Consider the following 24,308-nt stretch of genomic DNA (forward strand, 5'->3'; position numbering starts at 1 on the left):
CCCCCCAATTCTGCCCCCAGCGCCCCCATTCCTGCCCCCTGGAGGGCCAGGCGCCTAGATCACCTGTGCATAAGCACCTCCCAGGACTCCCTGGGAATACTGAAAGGAAGAGGGGAATGGAGATAGGGGCCTCTCCCCTCTAATGAGCCCTTTAGAAGGGACCCGACCGGTTTGGGGAGCTGGGCGAGGGGAGGGGGTGCCCTGAGCTGAGTCAGAAACTCTCCCAAAGACAGGGAGAGGTGTGCCCCCCCCAGTTTGCTACGGGTGGAGAGCAGAGGTTAAAGGTCTCAGCCAGACCCTTTCCTCTCTGGGCAAAAACAGGAAGATAACTGGTCTGTGAGAAAGGATTATTGGCTATCACGAGCCATGTGTATAAAGGATAAACATTTCACGGACATTAATGTTTCATCCTCACAGCAGCCTAGAGAGAAACAGATGACTCTCTCCATTTTAGAGTTAGGAAACTGAGGCTGAGGGGGGCAAGTGAACCCAAAGTCTACACGTGTTGTTAATGTTAACATCGTATTTGTTCTCTGGAAAGTCCATGGTCTTGACCACTAGGCATATTGACACTCAAGCCTGGAAGTGCCTGGGAGATTCTCAAAGACAGTAAGAAACCCTGATGGGCAGTCTGCCGGGCAGTGTGCCAAGCACTTCATACATACGGGCTCATTGGATCCTCACAACACCCTGTTATTACTGCTATTCTTTCCATCGTACACATGAGGAAACTGAGGCTATGAGAAGCGAAGTACCTTATCCTGAGTCTCACAGAGTGAAGTGGTTTGAACTCAAGACGATGTTCTAATCAAAGGAGCTGAGAAACGCTGCCCCTGGTATCTGCCTGCTTCTATCTTGTGAATTAGAAAAATCTCCTTCTTCCAGTCCTGGGACCCTGCCCTCTGCCCTGGCCACTTCAGGGACCAGAACTAGCCACAGGCACTTCAGCCAGAAACCCAATTGCTTCGCCCAGAAAACAGAAGTCAGAGGGAGAAAAAAAAATTTTTTTTTTTTATTTAAGAAGTTTGAGGGGCTGGTGAGGGAGGGGAAGAGAAGAGAGGTTCCAGTGACGGCAGCTCTCCTCTCACCCCACCTAGAGCATTCTTAACGGATACGGGCACCTGAGAACCAGAGTCAGGAAGGGGGGGTCTGGACCCCACAGCGCATGTTAGCTGGCACAGCAAAGTCTGAAAGGAAGAAACCAGAGTGAAACCAAGGAACCCAGACAGACCCTCCCAATCCCCCCTCCACCCCACTGGGACCCCAGAAATCCTAAGAGCCCTTCTTCTGTGGGAAACTAGAGTTCTGGCCCTGAGGCCCCTCATTCCCTCAGACCCAGAAGTCCAGTTCCCAGCCCCCTCCTCCCTCAGACCCAGAAATCCAGACCCCCAACGGCTCACCTATCTGCTGAGGTTTGGGCAATTTCAGATTGTCCATGACCTTGACAAACTCCTCACAGCTGAGGGTAAGCCGAGGGTTCAGAGTTCGCTCCTCCTCCACAGTGGACACTGTGAGCCCTAGTGGCCAAGGGAGGGGGAGGAATGTTGTCCAGTCAGTCCAGTGCCTTGGGCCTCCCAGAACTACATTTCCCAGGAGGCCCTCTGTGGACTAACAGGTTGCTTTCCCTCCCCAATGGGCCCTATGGGAAGTGTAGTTTCCCACAGTTCCCTCAGTTCTGCAAGGAAGTTCCTGGAAAGTCTATGTCTTGTGGAATTCCAGGCATCAAATTTTCCACATCCACACTCAGTACACTACTAAGTACTTGATTTTTTTGGCCAGAGGACTTTCTGGGAATTGTAGTCTCCAAGCCACATGAGGATTACGGCAGTTTGGTGCTTCCTCTCAAATAGCAAATTATGTAAATCCCACACCTCCCCCAGGAAGCCCTCACCATTGTAATCATGAGCAGGGTAGATCAGACAGTCTCCTGGAAGTGTGAAGATCCTTTCATGAACCGAGTGGTACAAGGTCTTAGCACAGCCTGGGGAGGGAAAACTCAAGAGGTCAATGGAGCAAAAGAACAAGAGAAACTTCCAAATCCCTTCCCTTTAAGAAAAGAATGGAAGGATAAAAAAAAATCACTGTAGCTAAACCCTCCCACTCATTTTCTGCCAGGAGCCCTTTGTCTGAGTGGAGGAGGAGAGGGAAGGGTGTTCTTGGCAGGTAGAACCACATATGCAAAGAATTGGGGAATAATGAGAAATTCAACACAGCTGTAAAGAAGGCTGGGATGAGGCCCTGAAGCACAAAGTGCCAAGAAAGGGTTCCAAGCAGGGAAGGTGGACTGGGAGGTAAGAAACTGATGCCAAAGTGGCTAAGGAAGAGAATGGAGTCATGGTTCTGACAAGAAGCTCTGAATCCTATGTTGGGACAGAAGCGAACCTCTTTGGAACATTCTGCCACCTTTCCTTTCAGCCTAAATCTTTCACTCTCATGACAGTATTGGGAATGGATAAATAGATTAGGCGCCTCAGAGAGAAAAAGATAGAGACCAAGACAAAGAGATAAGGAAAGAGGAAGCAAGATGCAGCCTGGGAATCTGGTCACCCACTGCCAGCTAGCTCACTGCGCCTCCTCCCCCTTCTCTCATGCAGCCTCGCCCGCCTCCTGAGCTAAACCCTCCCACTCTCCTGTTCACCCCACATTCACACACACACTCAAAGGGCTGCTGAACCCTGAGATTCTGAAACTAAACACCCTTCCCACAGCAAAACCCCTTAGTCTAATCACCCCAACAGCTAACCCCAACTGTAACACCACCCCCTAGCAATTAAACCCCTGAATCGAACAGACTCCTAGCAGCTAAACTGCCAAATCTAACGCCACAGCTACTCACATCAAAGCCCATGCCCTTCCCCCCCCCAACCTAAACCCCTTGAGGGCGGGGGGATGGTTAAAAATAAGTCTATAAACACTTTGAAACTCTTCAAAATGTGACACTTCATTTCCCTCATGTTGACTTAGTTGTCTGGACTAAGTGACTTGCCTCAAATAAATAAGATATGGCAGAAATAACAGAGTTTTACTTTTTTTTTTTTTTTTTTTTTTTTTTGCTTTTTAGGGCTGCACCCACAGCATATGGAGGTTCCCAGGCTAGGGGTCGAATCAGAGCTACAGCCACCAGCCTACACCAGAGCCACAGCCACGCCAGATCCGAGCCGTGTCTGTGACCTACACCACAGCTCCATAGCAACGCCAGATCCTTAACCCATGGAGCAAGGCCAGGGATCAAACCTGCCTCGTCATGGATGCCAGTCAGATTGTGTCCACCAAGCCATGACAGGAACTCCCCAGAGTTTAACTTTTGAAACAAGGTGATTTTAAAAAATAAATAAATAAGAGCTTCTATCTCTCTGTCTGTCCCTTTGATTGTTCTCTCTGGGAGAATCCAGCTGCCACAGCATGAGGACACTCAAGCAGCCCTGGAGAGGGGTCCGCATGATGAGACACTGAGGCTTCCCACCAACGACCAGCAATAGCTCTCAGGCCATCGGAGCCAAAGTGAGCTGCCTTGGAAGTAGATGTTTGGTTGCAAGCTCATGCAAGACCCTGAGTAAGAACCATTCAGCTAAGCGGCTCCCAGAGTCCTAACTCTCAGAACCCGTGTGAGGTAATGTTAATCATTGTTTTAAGCCACTAGGTTCTAGGGCCACTTGTTTTACAGCAATAGATAACTGACACGCCTGACGCCTGACTCTAACTGTCCCCCAACAGCTAACCCTAAACCCACCTCTCCCCCACTCCAGAAGCTACACTTGAACCTAATCCTGACCCCCTAAAAGTCTTAACATTCATTTTTTTTTAACTGATATTTTGTGCTTTTAGGGATCTTCTTTTTTTTTTAATTAACTTTTTTAAAATTAAAATATAATTGATCATTCATTCCTTCTTGAAACTGACACTTAAAACCCTGGTACCCATATAACCATACTAAGATCTTGTGCTGGGGAAAGGGGCCTGGACCTTGCTGGAAGTCTGTCCGCCCACATCCACGGATAAGCAGGGCGTCTCCAGTGAAGGCCATGCTCTGGTCATTCAGGACGAAGGTGACACAGCCTGGGGTGTGGCCGGGGCTGGCCCGGGTCTCCAAGGCCTGGCAGAGAAGGAGAGTACAGAGTCAGCAAGAAGCCTGTGGCTTTTCCCTCACAGTGAAACTGGCCTCAGAAGCCCCTGCCCCATCCCAGGGTCACATCCAGATAACTGCTTTTTGATTAAACAAACAAAAAAAAAGTTAGATCCTAGACTCAAACCGCACTCTTAAACTCTCAATGAATTAAAAACTTAAAGTAAGAAAATAAAACCATAAAACAATGATGACAATAAGAATACAAATAAATACATGCTTTTTGGTCAGGGAAGAACATTCAAGTGTGATCCCCAAAGTCTTAACTCATTAAGGGAAAGATCAATGGTTTGAATTTAAATACATTTAAAGTTTCTGAATGGCAATGATGTCATAAAATTTCAAGTGAGCCAACATGCTGGCAAAAAATATTTGCAATACATATATATATACCACACAGTAGTCAGGATACTTAATGTACAAACAGACCTTGCAAATCAATAAGAAAAAGATAAGCACATTAATATAAATATGGAATACTAAGCAGTCATTTAAAATTATGTTATTGAAATAAAATTTCATGATGCTGCACAGAAATATTTAAAGGCACGAAAAGATGTTTTACCATCTAGGAAATGCAAAAAAGTTTGCAAAGCAACTTGTACAGTGTCATCTTTTTAAAAAATATACTCATTAACTTAAAATATTTTTGGGGGGGTTTTCCTATATTACCTTTTTTACAGCAAACATGTCATTTTATAATTAAAAATAAAACACAAAATTCAGGATAAACTAAATATCTAAACATAAAACAACCATAAAAATCCTAGAAGGAAATACAGAAGAATATATACATTTTCTTTTAGACACCCACACCCACACACACATAATATATATAAAATCTTGAGGTAGGAAAGGTTTTTCTAAGCACAATAGGAAATTTAGAGACCATAGGGAAAAACAGTGACAGATGTGACTGCATAGTTTAACTTCATTAGAAAAAAGGAAAAAAAATCAGAGTTACAACACAAAAAAATTCAGAGACAATATTACTAGCGTGTATAAAAAAGAATTACAAAGTGTGAATTGCCACAATACATAAACAGCTCCCAAACATCAATAAGAACCAGTAAACGAAAAATGGGCAAAAGAAAAAAACAGAGCAATTCATGGAAGAGGGAACATAGTCAAAAAATATCTGAAAACATATCTGCTCTCCCTTAAAAGAAAGGAAGGAAAGGGAGATCTAAATTTTAAAGCCCTTGTTTTTCGCCTACCAGACTGCTTACTGTCAGAGCAGCTAAGGGTGTTTGAGGGTATAGTATTTTAGAGCACAGCTTAGCATCTCCTAGTAACGTCTCAGAGGCACACACTTTCTGACCCCTCAAAGGTACTCTAAGGTCTGCCATTAAGAACCCCGACAGGAGTTCCCACTGTCGCTCAGCAGGTTAAGAACCTGACTAGTATCCATGAGGATATAGGTTCAATCCCTGGCCTCCATCAGTGGGTTAAGGATCTGGCATTGCCACAAGCTACAGCGTAGGTCAAAAAAGCATCTTGAGGGAGTTCCCGTCGTGGCTCAGTGGTTAACAAATCCAACTAGGAACCGTGAGGTTTCAGGTTCGATCCTTGGCCTTGCTCAGCGGGTTAAGGATCCGGCGTCGCCCTGAGCTGTGGTGTAGGCCACAGACGCGGCTTGGATCCCGCGTTGCTGTGGCTCTGGCATAGGCTGGCAGCTACAGCTCCAATTCGACCTGGGAATTCGGCCTGGCAACCTCCATATGCTGTGGGAGCGGCCCAAGAAATGGCAAAAAGACAAAAAAAAAAAAAAAAAAATGCAGCTTGGATCCCCTGTTGCTGGGATCCTGCATTGCTGTGGCTGTGGTGTAGGCCAGCAGCTGCAGTTCCAATTGGACCCCTAGCTCAGAACTTCCAGATGCTGCAGGTGCAGCCCTAAAAATAAAAAGAGGAAAGGAAAGAAAAAAAAAAAAAAAAAAAAAAAAAAAAGAACCCCTGATGCACGAGCACAAAAACACTGCCCAGGGAATCCTGGTTATCTAAATCCCCACACGCAGTTCAGGAAAGCAGCTGTCAGAAAAAATTACTACTCCAATGATCTAACAATCGCTTATAAGATTAGTTCCCACTCACACACCCCTCCGCCCCTCTCAACAGAGGTCCCTCCTACCAACTAGCATCCTTGTCCAGGTCAGTCAACTGCTGGTTATTGAAGGACACTGTGTGCAGACCGTTTCCACACCCATCCAATATCGACTCTAACCCTCCCCACTCACAGATCTCCAATTCGGTTTGGGACATCAGTGTGCCCAGCCAAGCCCAGCTCTTCCCCATCCTCCCTGACAACTTGGGGGGCCCTGACACAGCTCTGTGGTCAACAGTGAGATCTCAATAAGTCTCCTGAGGATTTCAGGGAAGGCTTTTCCCTTCCTGATAAAAGGGACTGGCACCTGACCTTTCCACTTCATCTGGCTCTGAACTCAAGGTGTGATGGCTGCAGCTGTAGCAGCCACCTTGCAACCATGAAGAAAAAGCTGCGTGAACCCACAAACGATAGCGCTGTTAAATCAAAGGGAATGACTGCCTTCTTCCAAATATCCTGCTATAGGAGAAAATTAAACTCCTATTTATTTAAACCACTGTATGGGTTTTTCAGTTACTTTCTGCCAAATATTTTCCTAACTCATCTACAATAGCATACACGTGCAGTGCAAAGCAAAAGCAAAGCAAAATCACAAACCTTGCAAAATCTTGGGGGAAAAAACATATCCCCCACCCCAAATTAATACTACCTTTTGGTGGTAGAAAGATGATCTTTCACTTTTTGTTTTGTATGTTTCCATACTCCTCAAATTTCTTTTTCTTTCTCTCTTTCTTTCTTTCTTTCTTTCTTTCTTTCTTTCTTTCTTTCTCTCTCTCTTTCCTTCTTTCTTTCTTTCCTTCTTTTTTTTTTTTTCACTTTTTAGGGCCACACCTGAGGCATACGGAGGTTCCCAGGCTGGGAGTCGAATCGGAACTACAGCTGCCGGCCTACATCACAGCCACAGCAACGCAGGATTCTTAACCCACTGATCGAGGCCAGGGATCAAACCTACATCCTCATGGTTACTAGTTAGATTTGTTTCCGCTACGCCACAACGGGAACTCCCAAATGTCTTTAAAAATAAAAAGGCATGGGAGTCTTTGGAACTAAAAATGTAGATGTAGTGTTCAAAATATTTAACCACGTGAATCGGTTATCGCATGACTCTTGGCCACTCAGAAGGACATCCGTTGTAAACAGCCAGGTTTTAAGAGTATATACCATTGACCCTTGAACAACATGGATTTGAACTGTGTGGTTCCACACATAGTCGGATTTTTTTCAGTAGTAATTATTATAGTACTACACAATCCGGTTTGGTGAATCTGTGGATGCCTCTCCTGCTTGACCTACCACCAGCCTTCTCCCTAGTCTACCAGCCTCCTCCATCGCCTGCATGACCTCGAGCTGGAGGATCACCCAGAGCCAATTCTGCCCCCTCTGCTCAAAACTCTTCCCTGGCTCCCACTGCCATCGGGGCAGAGATCCAGCCCCTCAACCCCTGCTCTGGTGCCTGCCCACTCTTCCACCCAATGTTCTATAACGTCCTCCTTTCCCCAGCTACTCTGGCAGTTCTTTTTTCTTTTTCTTTCTTATGGCTGCACCTGCAGCATATGGAAGTTCCCGGGCTAGGGGTCAAATTGGAGCCACAGTTGCAGATCTATACCACAGCCACAGCAACACCAGATCTGAGCCACATCTGTGACCTACACCCCGGCTTGTGGCAACGCCAGATCCTTAACCCATTGAGCAAGACCTGGGATGGAACCTGCATCCTCACTGACACTATGTCGGGTTCTTAACAAGCTGAGTCACAACAGGAACTTCTCCCCAGCTACTCTGAACCCCAGAATCATTTCCAGAAAACACCAGGCTTTTCCACACCTCTTTGCCCACGGAATTCCCTCTTCTCCCACCAGTCAGGACTACCCACTCTTCAGGGGCCCTGACACTGATGGATCCCTTCTCCTGAGCCAGGCTCTCATCTAAGCACTCGACCTAACTGAAATCATTCAGGCTACACCCATCCTTATGAGGTAAGCACCATTTCTTTTTTTCTTTTTCTTTTCTTTTTTTGTCTTTTTAGGGCCGCACCTGCAGCACATGGAAATTCCCAGGCTAGGGATCGAATCAGAGCTATAGCCACCAGCCTACACCACAGCCACAGCAATGCCAGATCTGAGCTGCATCTGTGACCTATACCGCAGCTCACAGCAACATCAGATCCTTTAACCCACTGAGCAAGGCCAGAGATCGAACCCATGTCATCATATATACTAGTCAGCTTTGCAACCCACTGAGCCACGACAGAAACTCCCAAGTGCCATTCCTGTCCCCATTCTACAGATGAGGAAAACTGAGGTAGAGGATGAGAATGTACAAACTATATATAACTACACGTGATGATATGGATGAATCCCACATCAAGACAATGAGGGGAAAAAAATGGGCTGGACATAGAGAGTGGAGTGGGGAGGAAGAGAATAGTGGGAAATCTCAGAGTGCCTGGGACACAGGGAGGGTAAGTGATATTTCATGAAACTGAGGTTTCGGTGCTGAATCCAGATGTAAAATATTTCTCTCCTGGCGAGGGCGCCTGGACCCTTGTTAAGAGCAGTCTCTGGAGCCAGAGGACGTGGCTTCTAAATTTAGCTCTGCTATTACTAGCTGTATGACCTTGGGCAAGTCACTTTACCTCTCTGAGCCTCTCTGATCATTTGTAAAATGGGGCCAATAATTGTCTCCACTTTGCTGGAATTTTATAAAGATTAAATTATTTCATGTATGGAAAGCACTTTTAAAATGCCCAGCACACACTAACTGCTAATAATAAAAATAATTAGTGTTTTATAACTTCCAAAACACTGATCAAGTGGAACCACAAAGCCTCCTGGGTTCAAATCCTGGCTCAGTCACTTTCTCAGTATAACTTCTGGGCAAGTCACTTTCCCTCGCTGCACTTCCTTCTCTGTAAAATGGGGGCTATTTCTGATTCTCACTATGTGGTTATGAAGGTTTAATGAGATCTAGTTGTCAGAAAAGATGCATGGAGGAGTTCCTGTTGTGGCTCAGCCATAACAAATGTGACTAGTAGCCATGAGGATGTGGGTTCAACCCCTGGGCTCACTCAGTGGGTTAAGGATCCAGCGATGCTGTGGCTGTGGTGTAGGCCGGCAGCTATAGCTCTGACTGAACTTCTAGCCTGGGAACTTCCATATGCTTCGGGTGTGGCCCTAAAAGGAAAAATTAAAAAAAACAAAACAAAACAGTGGAGGCTTAATAGCAATGTTTTGTTTGTACTGCTCCATAGTTATTAAAAGTCTGGGAGTTCCTGTCATGGCTCAGTGGAAACAAATCTGACTAACATCCATGAGGACAGCTCCGATTTGACCCTAGCCTGGGAACCTCCATATGCCGCAGGTGCGGCCCTAAAAAGACAAAAAAAAAGACTAAATTTGTAGTTTACCCTTAAATTTTGGAAGATTTCTCAAAAATGTACTTTTGCAGCTACTTTCTTTCTTTCTTTCTGTTTTTTTGTTTTGTTTTGTTTGGTCTTTTTAGGGCTGCACCCGTGGCACATGGAGGTTCCCAGGCTAGGAGTCGAATAGGAGCTGTAGCTGCCGGCCTACACCACACCCACAGCAACATGGGATCTGAGCCTCCTCTGCAACCTACACCACAGCTCACAGCAATGCTGGATCCTTAACCCACTGAGAGAGGCCAGGGATCAAACCTGCATCCCCATGGATGCTAGTCAGATTCGTTCCCGCTGAGCCATGACAGGAACTCCTACTTTTGCAGCTTCTAATTTGGAAAAAGAAGGCTTGACAGTAGACAGACTACATTCCAAAGCATGAATAATCAACTTGAATTACGTAGGGGTGTCCTCCGTTAATGGGGCACACACCCCTGCACTTGCCACAGGCCCCACCACTCCCTGCTACCAGGAGTATGTTTGATTCTGAAAATCCTGTGAGATAATCCCTGAGAAAAGGCACTCACAGAGTGTAGCACAATGCTTAGTGAGAAGCAAACACTCAATATTTGTTAACTATTAAGTTATTTCATTACATTATTTTATTATTATTATTAACCAACACAAAAATATCTGCCATCTACTTCAGTTGAAGGCAAAGAAAAGTTTTAGAAGAACAAGTTAGGTAGTTCCTGTTGTGCTGCAGGGGAAACAAATCTGACTAGGAACCATGAGTTTGTGGGTTTGATCCGGGCCTCACTCAGTGGGTTAGGGATCCGGCGTTGCCCTGAGCTGTGGTGTAGGTCACAGACACGGTTTGGATCTGATGTTGCTATGGCTGTGGTGTAGGTCAGCAGCTGTAGCTCTGATTGGACCCCTAGCCTGGGAACCTCCATATGCCGTGTGTGTGGCCCTAAAAAAGCCAAAAAAAAAAAAAGAACAACAACAAGTTAAAGGACACCGAGGAAATACCAGACACAGCCAGAAAGTGGGCTATTCTACAATAGGCCGGAACCTTCAAAATAGGATGGATAAGCAATGAGATCCTGCTGTATAGCACAGGGAACTATATACAATCACTTGTGATAGAACATGATGGAAGGTGATACGAGAAAAAGAATTAAAAAAAAAAAAAAGAGTTCCTGCTGTGGTGCAATGGAACCGGCAGCATCTTGAGAGCACTGGGACGCAGGTTCAATCCCCAGCCTGGCACAGTGGGTTAAGGATCTGGCATTGCTGCAGCTTCAGCTTAGGTCAAAACTGTGGCTCAGATCTGATTCCTAGCCCAGGAACTCCATATGCTGCAGGAGGGCCAAAAAAAAAAAAAAAAAAAAATTATGTATATATGTATGACTGGGTCACTTGGTTGTACAGCAGAAGTTGACAGAACATTGTAAATCAACTATAATTTTTTTTTTTTTTGGTCTTTTTAGGGCCACACCCGAGGCATATGGAGGTTCCCAGGCTAGTCAAAGCTACAGCTGCCAGCTTAGCCACAGCTACAGCAATGTGGGATCCAAGTCGTGTCTGCGACCTACACCACAGCTCACGGCAACACTAGATCCTTAACCCACTGAGCGAAGCCAAGGATCAAACCTGTGTCCTCATGTATACTAGTTAAATTAGTTTCCATTGAGTCATGACAGAAACTCCTATAATTTTAAACAAATCTTTAAGTCAATTTCATGGGGCAGAAAGAGTATGAAACTGTTCTAGATTAAAAGAGTCTAAATAGACTGAACAGCCAAATGCCAGGTATGAACCTTGATTGGGTCCTGGTTCCTAAAAACAGCTGTAAAAATGATTCCTGGACAACTGGAGAAATTTCAACATGGGCTGGATTTCAGAAATATTTAAGAATTATTGGGAGTTCCCGTCGTGGCGCAGTGGTTAACGAATCCGACTAGGAACCATGAGGTTGCGGGTTCGGTCCCTGCCCTTGCTCAGTGGGTTAACGATCTGGCGTTGCCGTGAGCTGTGGTGTAGGTTGCAGACATGGCTCGGATCCCGCGTTGCTGTGGCTCTGGCGTAGGCCGGTGGCTACAGCTCCGATTCGACCCCTAGCCTGGGAACCTCCATATGCCGCGGGAGCGGCCCAAGAATTGCGGGTTCGATCCCTGGCCTTGCTCAGTGGGTGAAGGATCCGGTGTCGCTGTGAGCCGTGGTGTAGGTTGCAGACGAGGCTGGGATCCCGTGTTGCTGTGGCTCTGGTGTAGGCTGGTGGCTACAGCTCCGATTCGACACCTACCCTGGAAGCCTCCATATGCCGAGAGAACGGCCCAAGAAATGGCAAAAAAAAAAAAAAAAAAAAGAATTATTGTCTATTGTTAAACGCAACAAGGAGTTTATAAACCAATAGTTCTCAAAGTGCAGTTGAGGGAACCCTGAGGGTCTGTGAGATCAAAACTCTTCGTAATGTGAAGAAGATGGCTTTGGCCCTTTTCCCCTCTCACACTGAAGGGGAGTTCACTGGAGTTTTCCAGAAGTTCCATGACTTGCGATGATGTCCTCACTCTGATGACTGATGGAATGTGGGCTTGTATATTCTTGCGTTTCAAAAAAAGTCTCGGTTTCAACTTGTAATACAGTAAATATATTTGCATATCTAAACAGTTACATTTCATTTCTTTTAAAAATTGAGATATAATTGACATATAGCTGATACCGTATGTCTTGATGGATAGAACCCAGGTAAACAAAAACTTTTTAGGGCCGTCTGTAATTTTTAATAGGGTTAAGGAATTCTGAGACCAAAGCATTTGTGTTTGAAACTGCTGATGTATGAAAACATTGTTACTCTTTTTTTTTTTTTCTTTTTTCTTTTTAGGGCCACACCCGCAGCATATGGAAGTTACCAGGCTAGGGGCTGATGGCCACAGCCACAGCCACGCAGGATCCTTAACCCACTGAGCAGGGCCAGGGATCGAACCCGAATCCTCGTGAATACTAATCGGGTTCATTACCCTTGAGCCACAAGGGGAACTCTGGAAAATGTTATTCTTAGACGTCTTTAGGGGTAAAAAGTCTGCAATTTAGCTTAAAAAGTATGTACACGAGAGAGGAATAAAGCAAATGTGATAAAAGAAAAAATGTCAGCAACTGGTGAATATCAGATGAAGTATATGAAGGTGTTAATTGTATTTCTTTTCTTTTCTTTTTTTTTTTTTTTTAATCTTTTTAGGGCCACACCCGCGGCATATGGAGGTTACCAGGCTAGGGGCCTAATCGGAGCTGTAGCCGCCAGCCTACACCACAGCCACAGCAACGCCAGATCCGAGCCATGTCTGTGACCTACACCACAGCTCATGGCAACGCAGGATCCTTAACCCACTGAGCGGGGCCAGAGATCGAACGTGCAACCTCATGGTTCCTAGTCGGATTCACTAACCTCTGAGCCACGATGGGAACTTCCTAACTGTATTTCTTTTTATTTAATTGTTTTGAAAATACTAAAATACTGCTGTTCCCTCGTCTGGCCGTTCCGATGGCCCGCACTGCCCCCTGGTGGCAAGTAAGCTCTCGCGCTTTCAATTTGGTTCTCAAGTTCATTCCTTTGCTACTGCTAATTTAAAAGCACTGTTAATTTAAAAGCACTTAACCTTGGTATAACCAACTGATGTTTCTGTGCCCTCTAAACTCAAAAACCCAAAATGTCATTTTCCACTGTAGCTAAATACTCTGAACCTTCACCACCTAAACCTTCTTTCCTTGGTGAAAGAAAACAAAATTACTTGTTCTGTTTAGGGGATCATGTAACGAGATCTACAGCTTAAAAGATAGGTCAAAATTAAGACGGAGGAGTTCCCTTCGTGGCTCAGTGGAAATGAATCCGAGTAGGAACCATGAGGTTGCGGGTTTGATCCCTGGCCTCGCTCAATGGGTTAAGGATCTGGCATTGGCTGTGCAGCTGTAGCTCCGATTCGACCTCTAGCCTGAGAACCTCCATATGTCACTAGTGTAGCCCTAAAAAGCAAAAACAAAACAAAACAAAACAAACAAAAAAACAACCAATTTTGGACTTCCCTGGTGGCTCAGGTTCGATCCCTGGCTCAGAATGTCTGCATGCCACAGAGGCAGCCAGAACAAAAAGTGATTTCCTGGTCCTGAGTTCAGTCTCATAAACTGTACTGATTTCCTGTCTCTGCCTCAAACAACTAAGTCAGAATCTCTAAAATAGGCCCTGGGGGTTAATATTTTGAGCACCACCCTCTCAAAAGCAACATATTTAACAAGCAAGACTAAGTTTCAGAATATGTTACCCCTCATGGGAGCTAAAATGTTCAAGTCTCAATCATTGCTCATCAAAACAGAAAATCCATTCTACAGTGAAACCATCCAAATTTGGCCCACTCGATGTAAAATGCACAACCAGTCCAAAACTATTTGATAGTTTCTACTAAAGTCAAATCTATATCAGCTCTAGGACCTACCATGCCCACTCCATGGAATTGAGGGTAATGTCCACCAAGAAATTTATGTAAGAATTTTCATAGCAGCATTATTCTTAATAGCCCAAAACTGGAATCAACCATCAAAAAGAAAATGGATATAAGTTGTCATCAAGGCACACAATGAAATGCTCTACATCGGGGGCTGGCAAACTATGGTCAGTGCACCAAATTTGGCCTGTCACCTGCTTTTATAAGGCCTGAGAAGTAAGAATGGTTGGTTGGTTTGGGTTTTATTTCTGGCCACATTTGCGGTGTGTGGAAGTTCCAGGGCCAGGGATCAAACTTTTGCCACAGTAGTGACCAAAGCCACTGAGGGACGACACTGGATCCTTAACCCACTGCACCACAAGAAAACACCAATAATGGTTTTTACATTTTTCAAGGTTGGGAAAAAAAATCAAAAAAATAATGACATTTCATGATACATGAAAATTACTGAAATTAAAATTTTGGTGGGAGTTCCCATGTGTCACAGAAGGTTAAGGATCCAGCCTTGTCACTGCAGTGGCTCGGGTCACTGCTGTGGTTCGGGTTCAATCCCTGGCTCGGGAATTTCCACATGCCATGGACACAGCCCCCCCAAAAAAATTTCAGTGACCATAATAAATTAAGTTTCACTTGGGCACAGCCATGCTTATTTATTTAGGCATTGTCCATGGCTGCTTTCACACCAACAGGAGAATTAAGTGGTTGCAACAGGGACCCTATGGCCTGCAAAACTGAAAATATTTACTATTTGGTCCTTTACAGAAAAAAGTTTGCCAACCTCCGCTATATAGCAAAAAAGGAAAGAACTACAATTATATACAAACTATGTAGAGTGATAGAAGCAGATACAAAGAGTACACGCTCTATGATTCCTATTTATTTATAAGATCCAGAATGGGTAGAACTAGTCTATGATTAAAGAAGTCAGAAGAACAGTCCCTTGGTGGAGGGTCAATGGCCAGGAAGAGGGACAAGGAAGCCTTCTGGGATGATAGGTATATTCTGGATCTGGGTGGTGGATACTCAAGAGGAGATATATGTAAAAATTTACCAAGCTGCACATGTACAATATGTGCATGAAAATATGTATGTTACAATTCAAATTTTATTTATATTTTTTTTAGGGCCGCACCCACAGCATATAGAAGTTCCCAGGCTAGGGGTCCAACTAGAGCTGTAGCTGCCAGCCTACACCACAGCTCACAGCAATGCCAGATTCTTTTTTTTTTTTTTTTTTTTTTTTGTCTTTTTGCTATTTCTTGGGCTGCTCCCGCGGCATGTGGAGATTCCCAGGCTAGGGGTCTACTTGGAGCTGTAGCCACAGCCTACAGCAGAGCCACAGCAACACGGGATCAGAGCCGCATCTGCAAACTGCACCACAGCTCACAGCAACGCCAGATCGTTAACCCACTGAGCAAGGGCAGGGACCGAACCCGCAACCTCATTCATGGTTCCTAGCCGGATTTGTTAACCACTGTGCCACGACGGGAACTCCGCAATGCCAGATTCTTAATCCACTTAGCGAGGCTGGGGATCGAACCTGTGTCCTCATGGATGCTAGTCAGATCCATTAACTGCTGAGCGACAACGGCAACTCCCCAGTTTTAAAACTTGGCGGGGGTGGGGGGATAAGAGGGGAAAAACAAAAAGTGACCCGTCTCCAAAGGTTTATAAAGAATTCAGATGAAAACCAAACAAGATGCTGAATAATCATAAAGACAGATATTAACAAGTGTTGGCAAGGATGTGGAGGAACTGGAAGACTCACACAACCTCCCCTGTGGGCTATGAGTACACTGGGATCTCTCTCTTTTTTTTTGTCTTTTTGACTTTTCTAGGGCTGATCCCGCAGCATATGGAGGTTCCCAGGCTAGGGGTCTAATTGGAGCTGTAGCCGCTGGCCTACGCCACAGCCACAGCAACTTGGGATCCCAGCCTCATCTGCGACCTACACCACAGCTCACAGCAACGCCGATCCTTAACCCACTGAGCAAGGCCAGGGATTGAACCCACAACCCCATGGTTCCTAGTCGGATTCGTTAACCACTGAGCCATGACAGGAACTCCAGTATTGGGATCTCTTGTTGGCTTTCCACTTCTCTAAGGAGAGAAGTCTGTGCTTCTCCCAGTGTGTGATGATGGATGCCCAACTCTGAGAATGTACTAAATCATTGAATAGTACACTTTTTTTTTTTTTTTGGCCACACCCACAGCATATGAAGTTCCTGGGCCAGTGAATGAAACTACACCACAGCAGCAACCCTAGATGATGCAGTGACAATGCTGGATCCTTAACCTTCTGCACCATAGGAGAACTTTGAATTGTACGCTTTAAATGGGTGGACTGGATGGTTGGTGAGTTCTATCAATAAAGCTGTTTAAAACAACCAAACACTGGGAGTTCCCGTTGTGACTCAGGGGTAACAAACCTGACTAGTATCCATGAGGACGCAGGTTTGATCCCTGGCCTCTTAACCCAACCTGCTCAGTGGGTTAAGGATCTGGTGTTGCCCATGAACTATGGTGTAGACGGCAACCACGGTTCGGATCCTGCATTGCCGTGGCTGTGGTATAGGCTGGCAGCTGCAGCTCCAATTAGACCTCCAGCCTGTGGACCTCCATATGCTGCAGGTGCAGCCCTAAAAAGACCAAAAAAAAAAAAAAGATATTATTAAGAAAATAAAATAAAATAACCAAACACTAAAGCTAAATCTTCCACAGCAAAACCCTTTCATATTGATTCGCTGAAAACATTACTCATCCAGTTTAACAACGGGCTCATCTTGACACAAAACTTCGACCATTTCTGGAGTTCCCGTCACGGCGCAGTGGTTAACAAATCCGACTAGGAACCATGAGGTTGCGGGTTCGATCCCTGGCCTCGTTCAGTGGGTTAAAGATCCTGCATTGCCATGAGCTGTGGTGTAGGTCACAGACCCGGCTGGGATCCCACGTTGCTCTGCCGTAGGCTGGTGGCTACAGCTCCAATTAGACCCCTAGCCTGGGAACCTCCATATGCCATGGGTGTGGCCCTAGAAAAGACGAAAAGACAAAAAAACAAAAAACAAACAAAAAAAAACTTCAACCTTTTTTTTTTTTTGTCTTTTTGCTATTTCTTGGGCTGCTCCACGGCATATGGAGGTTCCCAGGATAGGGATCGAATCGGAGCTGTAGCCACCGGCCTACGCCAGAGCCACAGCAACGCAGGATCCGAGCCACGTCTGCAACCAACACCACAGCTCACAGCAACGCCGGATCGTTAACGCAATGAGCAAGGGCAGGGACCGAACCCGCAACCTCATGGTTCCTAGTCGGATTCGTTAACCACTGCACCATGACGGGAACTCCAACTTCAACCATTTCTAACACTTCTAAGGTTTCTCAACCCAAGAAATGCTTGTTAGTACCTGTCTATTATGTACCGTATACTTAAATGTACAAGGCATTTTTTTACCTGCTTCCAGAAGGCGGCTTGAAATAAAGAGGCTTGTAATCCAGTGGAGCTAAACCCTCTGATCCCACATAAAGCCCTGATTTCCGTGAAAACACGGACTCAGATTTTAACTATTTAGCAAAACCCTCTAACCTGGAGGCTGAGTCGTTACCCAGTCACCTGGCATTCTGTCCCCAAAGCCAGCCAATCTTTAGCAACTCTGATCTGAAAAGAAGTCCTGCCAACTGTTTCCCCTCCCTCTGAGAGTGACTCCCCAGTATGCTTGTCACCCATCTTTTACCCTGGGTGAAATCCTGGCTGGAAACCTGGCACCTGGCATTCTGTCCCCAAAGCCAGCCAATCTTTAGCAACTCTGATCTGAAAAGAAGTCCTGCCAGCTGTTTCCCCTCCCTCTGAGAGTGACTCCCCAGTATGCTTGTCACCCATCTTTTACCCTGGGTGAAATCCTGGCTGGAAACCTGCTGATTATGCTTGTGGCAAAGAAAAGAGAGGAGGTAGGGCCCTTCAGACCCTCCTAGAGTGAGGCAATAGCAGGGCTGGGGTTAGGGTGAGGCAAGCAGGGCTCAATGTTTAAGGAGGCGCCCACTAAAAGGTACCAGCCCTGTCTCTGCAGGGCCCTGAGAAGGAGCACTTCCTTAAATGTTGTGCCCTAGCTGCCTCTCTTGCCTCACCCTAGTCCTAGTCCTGGGCGACAGGCTACTCCTTCCTCCTACAGTGGCTCTGGGATGACAGGGCTGAGTCTCTCCCTCAGCTGTGACCTTGGAATTCAGACTCCCAGTCAAATTTTATGAGACTCTAGGCCAAAGGAGTTCCCCCAAGGCTATAGGAAACTCCGTAAGTGTTGACTGAAGGGGTTTAGCCAGAGACACACCTGCCCAGAGTCTCTCGGCCCAGTTGACCGTCTGGGTTTATGGCACCCTCCTCCCAGAGACAGGAACTCAGGGAACAGGAACCCAGGCCCTTGGACTCAGGAGCCCAGGGCCCCAACCCCCTCTTCCCTTTGGTCCAAGAAGTCCAAGCCAGCACCCTCTCGAGGACCAGCAGCTAACTCACGAAGCGCCCGAAGCGGATGGAGTCTCCATCCTCAATGTGCAAATCAGCCTGGGCCCCACTAAGGCGGGAGATGACAGACTGGCAGCCGGGAAGGAGGGACCGGAGCAGCCCGGAGCCCGTAATGTGGTCCGCATGGCAGTGGGTGTTCACTAGGAGAGAGAGGAGGGCCAGGTTCTGGAGGGCACGCAGGATTTCCAACCCCCGGCCCCCTCTTCCCTCATACCCTGCAGTTCGACCCCGGCCCCCAGCTTCCCTCTTCACTCTACCGCCCCGCCTCCTCAGGCCCAGAAGTACGGACCCCAAACTGACCAGCATACAGGAGCCGCAGTCCCAGCTCCTTGACCAACTGGGCATCCCGATGCGCCGTCTCCAGAACCGGGTCTATCAGAATGGCCTCTCGGACTCTCTGTCACCCAGGAGGTAAGTATAGGTGCAGCTCTTGGGCTCAAACAGCTGGGAAAGGGGAGGGGGGCAGGTTAAGGCACAGAACCAGACTCCCACTCACTGCGGACCAACCCCGAGTCCAGGCTTCAACTTGATTCTCCTCCTAAGATCCAGAAGCAGAAACTCCAGCCCCTTCTCCCTCCTTCTCAGAGTCAGGAGTCTGGGACCTCCAAACTTTACTCCGTCTGAACCAATGAGTCCCAACTTCCATCCATCCCCAAATCTGGGCCCCCATCACCCTCTTCTGGAACGGACGCAAAAGTCCGGCCCCAAGCCCAGGGGGTCCTAGAACTCTCCCCTTTAAAGGACGCCGGAGTCTAGCCCTACGCCCCTTTCCGCAAAGATCCAAGCTTCGGAGCCCTGGTATCTCTCTTGATTTTAAAGACCCTGGAGTTCCGCCCCTGCGCCGCTCCCGAGTCCAGCCATCACCAACCTGCCGTAGGAGGATGGGGGCTCCAGACCCACGGTGTTGGCTGAGCTGCCGCCCAGCGACCCTCAGAGCGGCCATCGCGCCCGCGGCTGGGTGGAGACAGAGCTGAGTCTGAACGCCCGCGGAAGCCGGGTGCACCCAGGGATGACCCCGGAGGGGCGGGGCGGACGGGGCGGGGCCCGCCTTAAAGGGGCCGGGAGGTCCTGGGGGTGAGGACGCGGACGGACGGAAAAGGGCTGGGGGAGATAGATAGAAAACCGTGAGATCTAGGAAAACAAAGAACAGGGAGACACCAAATCCGACTAGTACCCAGGAGAATGGAGGACGCGGGTTCGATCCCTGGCCTCGCTCTGTAGGCTGGCAGCTACATCTCGGTTTGGACCCCTAGCCTGAGAGCTTCCATCAACCGAGAGAGCGGCCCTAAAAGGACAAAAAAAGGGGGGACGGGGCGAGGGAGACACACTGAGAGAAGCACAAACTTCTCTCCCTAGAGAAGGGAAACCCAACAAGAGACCCCAGTACACTTCCCAGCAAGCGGTGGGAAGAAAAAAAAATGTATGTTTTGGTGTCATTAGTGTCTTTTTTTTTTCTCTTTAGGGTCGCACCCGAGGCATATGGAAGTTCCCAGGGGTCCAATCGGAGCTACAGCTGCCGGCCGTATTCACAGCCACAGAAACAGGGGATCAGAGCCGCGTCTGTGACCTACACCACAACTCATGGCAACTCTGGATCGCTTACCCACTGAGCAGGGCCAGGGATCAAAGGCATCCTCATGTATACTAGTCGGATGTTTCCGCTGCGCCACGATGGCAACTCCCCAGGGTCATTCGTGCCTTGAGGGGCTGTTGGGTGAGTCCCAGAACAACAGATTATCTCATTAAAGTTTATTTTTCGTTTTTAAATTTTATTGTTTTTTTTTTCTTTTAATGGGCTACACCCGCGGCATAGGGAAGTTCCCAGGCTAAGAGATGAATAGGAGCTGCAGCTGCCCACCTAAACCACAGCTAAGGGCAATGCTGTGTCCTAGACCCGCCGTGTGAGGCCCGCATCCTCCTGGACTCTAGCCGGGTTCATTATTGCTGAGCCACAAGGGGAACTCTTGATTACTGAATTTAATCATAACAAATCTTCATTTTATAAGTAAGGAAACTGAGGCTTAGAAAGATGACGTCACTTGCCCCAGGTTACACAGCTGGAAAGTGCCAGTCTTGATTCCAGTTACTCAAGTAATCTGGCTCCAGAGCCCCAATTATCCTTTCATATAATTCCCACCGCTCCCAGGACTGGCCAGTACATTATCCCTGTACATTATCAGGCTGAAGACCCACCCATGCTGGGATGGTTTATGGGAGCTTCGCTGTCATTCCTGTGCTGGGCGCGAAGGTGCGCCGTTACTTCCCAGGGGGCAAGGGTGCCAAGCAAGCCACCCCGCGCTTGCCACCAGGACCTCCAGCCAGGAACAAGGGCCCTGGACACTGCTGCCCTCCTCGCCTAGGTCCGTGGCACTGAGGTGGGAGATCCCGAATCACCCAATGGCGAAGAGTCCCAGGCGCTATGCTAATAACGTGACTTTAACCTTCCGCTCGCTTTGAGTCGGGAGTCCATCTCCCATTCTCTCTCGAAGAAATGGCTAGGTTTTTCTTGCCAAGGCCTTGAAACTGATTCGGGAGACGGGACTCAGAGGAATTCTCGAAAAGAAGGGAAAGTACACATGCTGAGCGCTGTCTCGGTGATCTCTGAGTGAGGTTTCCCCGTGTTAGCTTCTGCACGTGATTGACTCCAGTCAGCCACCGTAGGCCCCGCAAGCGGCGGTACTCTTTCCTCCAGTACTTAGGCTGATAGCTCTGCGCTTGCTCACCCACTTGCTGGCCTTGTGCACCCACCCACTCCTTCCATTTCGTCTCCCCTGCAGCAGCCTCCGCGGGCCGCGACTGCGCATGCGTACTGACGCCCTCACCGGCTCGGCGTGGGAGGAGGGGATGGAAATGAGGCTGGGTCCAGCAGCTCGCGCGCGCTCCCTCCCCCGCCCTCTCGTCGCAGGGCGCGCGCCGGGCGGTGCAGCTCCTAGGAGTCCGAAGGCAGCACCGCAGTGGCCGCGGCCGCCGAGGGAGGGGCCCGGAGCCCCGCCCCCGGGGAGGGGCCGTCCGCAGGTGAGAAGGGCAGGGGTCTGGGCCCAGACGCCTGGGTCTTCGGGAAGTGGATTGGGGGCTGAACGCCAGAACTCCCGAAGAGGGATCGATTGGGGTCCTGATGCATAGGTTCCAGAGGGGCTGCATTGGCGCCTGAGCCTTGCGAGGATGCATTGGTGCCCGAATGCCCTGATCCCATGGGGTTCGTGGAGGTCAAGACGTTTGGGACCTCTAGGGAGAAGTCCGTTAGGGGTCTCTGGATCGCAATGCACGAGCCACCCTCTGTCTGTGTTTTCCTTCAGGTCTCCCATCTACCTTCCACGGCTCCAACTCCATGCCGGGATTGAAATTTAGTGACAAGAAAGGGGCAGTTCACCCGGCGTCAGAGAACTGAGACTAAGCCTAGAGCTGGGTAAAGCTACCTGTTCGTTGTGAAATCTCGCCTACTGAGCTTGTAGGCCCCTCCCCTAGTACAGAGTTGCTGAGCAACCGACTTTGGGTCCCGTTTGTATAGCTCCAGCCAGCCGCATCTGAGGTTCCGTGGCCGGTTCCGCCCACTAGGAAGGCCCCGCCAGCTCCGCGCAGGGGGCCGCCAGGACTTGAAGTTGTAGAGACCCCGCCCACTCCGCTCGAAAGCTCAAACTCTGGGACTAAGTTCCAAACGGACTGCTTCTGGGTCGGACTTGCATAACCCCGCCTTACGGCAACCGCTACCCTCTCCTAATAGGATCTCAGACTTAAATAGACCCTGCTCCTAAGCAAACCGACCCTTGATAATAACCTCTCCAGTCCCATTCCCAACAGCCCGATAACCACCCGCGTCTCCCCCTCTCCCTCCCTAGGCCCTTCGTCTAGGTTCTTGGGCCGGCAAGATGCTGGAGCGAGATGTGGAGTCGGAGGCCGGGGGCACCGATCCTAGTCCCACTGGCAAGGAACCCGTGACCAAGGGAGAAGGTGAGAGCCGCTCCACCTGTGGGTAAGGGACATTGTCCAGGAATTGGGGCTAAGAGAAGCACATATTGAGGGAATCTCGGGGTGAAAGTTTGAGGGCCTAGAGTGATAACAATTTCGGATCCCCAAAGCTTGACGTTCTGGGCAATCCTCCAGGTTGTCCTTGGGAGGATTCGGTGATCCTTTCTAGAGGAGATGATGTGGGGGATTTCAGGGTGATCACTTGGGAAGATACTAGAACGGACACCTTAGTAGCTTTGGGGAGGCCTTAGCTCTGGGGTTCTTTCTAGGTAACCCGTTGGAGCCCCTTAGCAAGATGCATGGCAGGGGCTGAGGAGCAGGAACATGCCTTTTGGGGGATCTCAGTATGATCCAATAGATTATCAAGAACGAAGGGGAGCCTGGTCTAGACTCAGGGCGTTGGCTGCTTCATGGGAGCCCACCAACCCTCCTGTCCCCTAGCTCCCAACCAGGGTCCGCCGCAGAAGCCTAGCCAGTCGGTTCCAGGGCCCGCCACGTCCACGGGGGCACCTTCCAGACCCCGCCGGCGGCCCCCGCCCCAGCGCCCGCACCGCTGCCCTGACTGTGACAAGGCCTTCTCATACCCATCCAAGCTGGCCACGCACCGGCTGGCGCACGGCGGTGCCCGCCCGCACCCGTGCCCTGACTGTCCCAAGGCCTTCTCCTACCCCTCGAAGCTGGCGGCCCACCGCCTCACGCACAGCGGCGCCCGCCCGCACCCGTGCCCACACTGCCCAAAGGCCTTCGGCCACCGCTCCAAGCTGGCAGCCCACCTTTGGACCCATGCTCCTGCCCGCCCCTACCCATGCCCCGACTGTCCCAAGTCCTTCTGCTATCCCTCCAAGCTGGCGGCCCACCGCCACACACACCATGCCACCGATGCCCGCCCCTATCCTTGCCCCCACTGCCCTAAGGCTTTTTCATTCCCCTCCAAACTGGCTGCCCATCGCCTATGTCACGACCCCCCCACCGCTCCAGGCAACCAGGCCACCAGCCGGCATCGCTGCTCCAACTGCGGCCAGGCATTTGGCCAGAGACGCCTCCTGCTCATTCACCAACGAAGCCACCACCAGGCTGAGAGCCCTGGGGAGCGGGAGTGAGCCCTCCTCTTGGCTCACTGGCTTCCTCTGCTGGCAACCCCTGTCAATAAAGAGGTGGCATCTGAGCCAGGCTGTATGGACTTGCCTCTTCCAGGTAGCCAGAAGAGAGGTCAGCCCCTCCGGCCAAACTTAGAAGGCGGAGGAATTCCTTGTTTGGGGGAAAGGAAAGTGCACCCATAGAGTTAGCACCCAGATGTTAGACCTGGAGGTCTGTTTTTTTCCCACCTCTTCACACAGCAAATGTTAAATGTCCGCTGGCATTGTGTGCTGGTTAGAAGCATGAGAAACACTCTGTGGTGAGTTTAAATTAGTGCCTCCACTTTGGCCATTGATTGTTTCTATAAAAAGTTTGAAATGCCCATATGCTCATGTCAACTGTTCCATTTCTAGGAATTTATCCGGTAGATAAGCAGGTGAAAAAAACAAAAACCAGGAGTTCCTGTCATGGCTCAGTGGTTAACGAATCCGACTGGGAACCATGAGGTTGCGGGTTTGATCCCTGGCCTTGCTCAGTGGGTTGGGGATCTGGCATTGCCGTGAGCTGTGGTGTGGGTCGCAGATGCGGCTGGGATTCCGTGTTGCTGTGGTTCTGGCGTAGGCCAGTGACTGCAGCTCAGATTCGACTCCTAGCCTGGGAACCTCCATATG

The 24,308-nt window shown here is 48.7% G+C and overlaps 2 protein-coding genes across 3 annotated transcripts; one reads left to right on the forward strand and one right to left on the reverse strand.

Annotated features, from left to right (window-relative positions):
- On the reverse strand, nt 991–20,924 carry ETHE1 (ETHE1, persulfide dioxygenase). Its single transcript, XM_005655917.3, is given in 9 exon segments — nt 991–1,187; nt 1,401–1,517; nt 1,892–1,981; nt 3,964–4,093; nt 18,586–18,734; nt 18,895–18,987; nt 18,990–19,038; nt 19,463–19,695; nt 20,788–20,924. Coding segments are annotated over 9 exon segments (918 nt in total). The 5' UTR covers nt 20,792–20,924; the 3' UTR covers nt 991–1,134.
- Nucleotides 20,197–24,023, forward strand: ZNF575 (zinc finger protein 575). 2 transcript variants are annotated; one of them, XM_005655914.3, is made up of 4 exons: nt 20,197–20,308; nt 21,372–21,609; nt 22,431–22,542; nt 23,002–24,019. In XM_005655914.3, the coding sequence occupies exons 2-4, from the start codon at nt 21,397–21,399 to the stop codon at nt 23,658–23,660; spliced, it is 984 nt and encodes a 327-aa protein (XP_005655971.1). In that variant the 5' UTR covers nt 20,197–20,308; nt 21,372–21,396; the 3' UTR covers nt 23,661–24,019. The 2 variants fall into 2 exon arrangements, with proteins under 2 accessions (XP_005655971.1, XP_003127236.1); XM_003127188.4 differs by lacking the exon at nt 20,197–20,308 and adding an exon at nt 21,891–22,000 and having other exon boundaries at nt 21,046–21,609; nt 23,002–24,023.

The sequence above is a fragment of the Sus scrofa genome, chromosome 6 (genome assembly GCF_000003025.6).
Source record: "Sus scrofa isolate TJ Tabasco breed Duroc chromosome 6, Sscrofa11.1, whole genome shotgun sequence".
In the NCBI taxonomy this organism is placed as follows: domain Eukaryota; kingdom Metazoa; phylum Chordata; class Mammalia; order Artiodactyla; family Suidae; genus Sus; species Sus scrofa.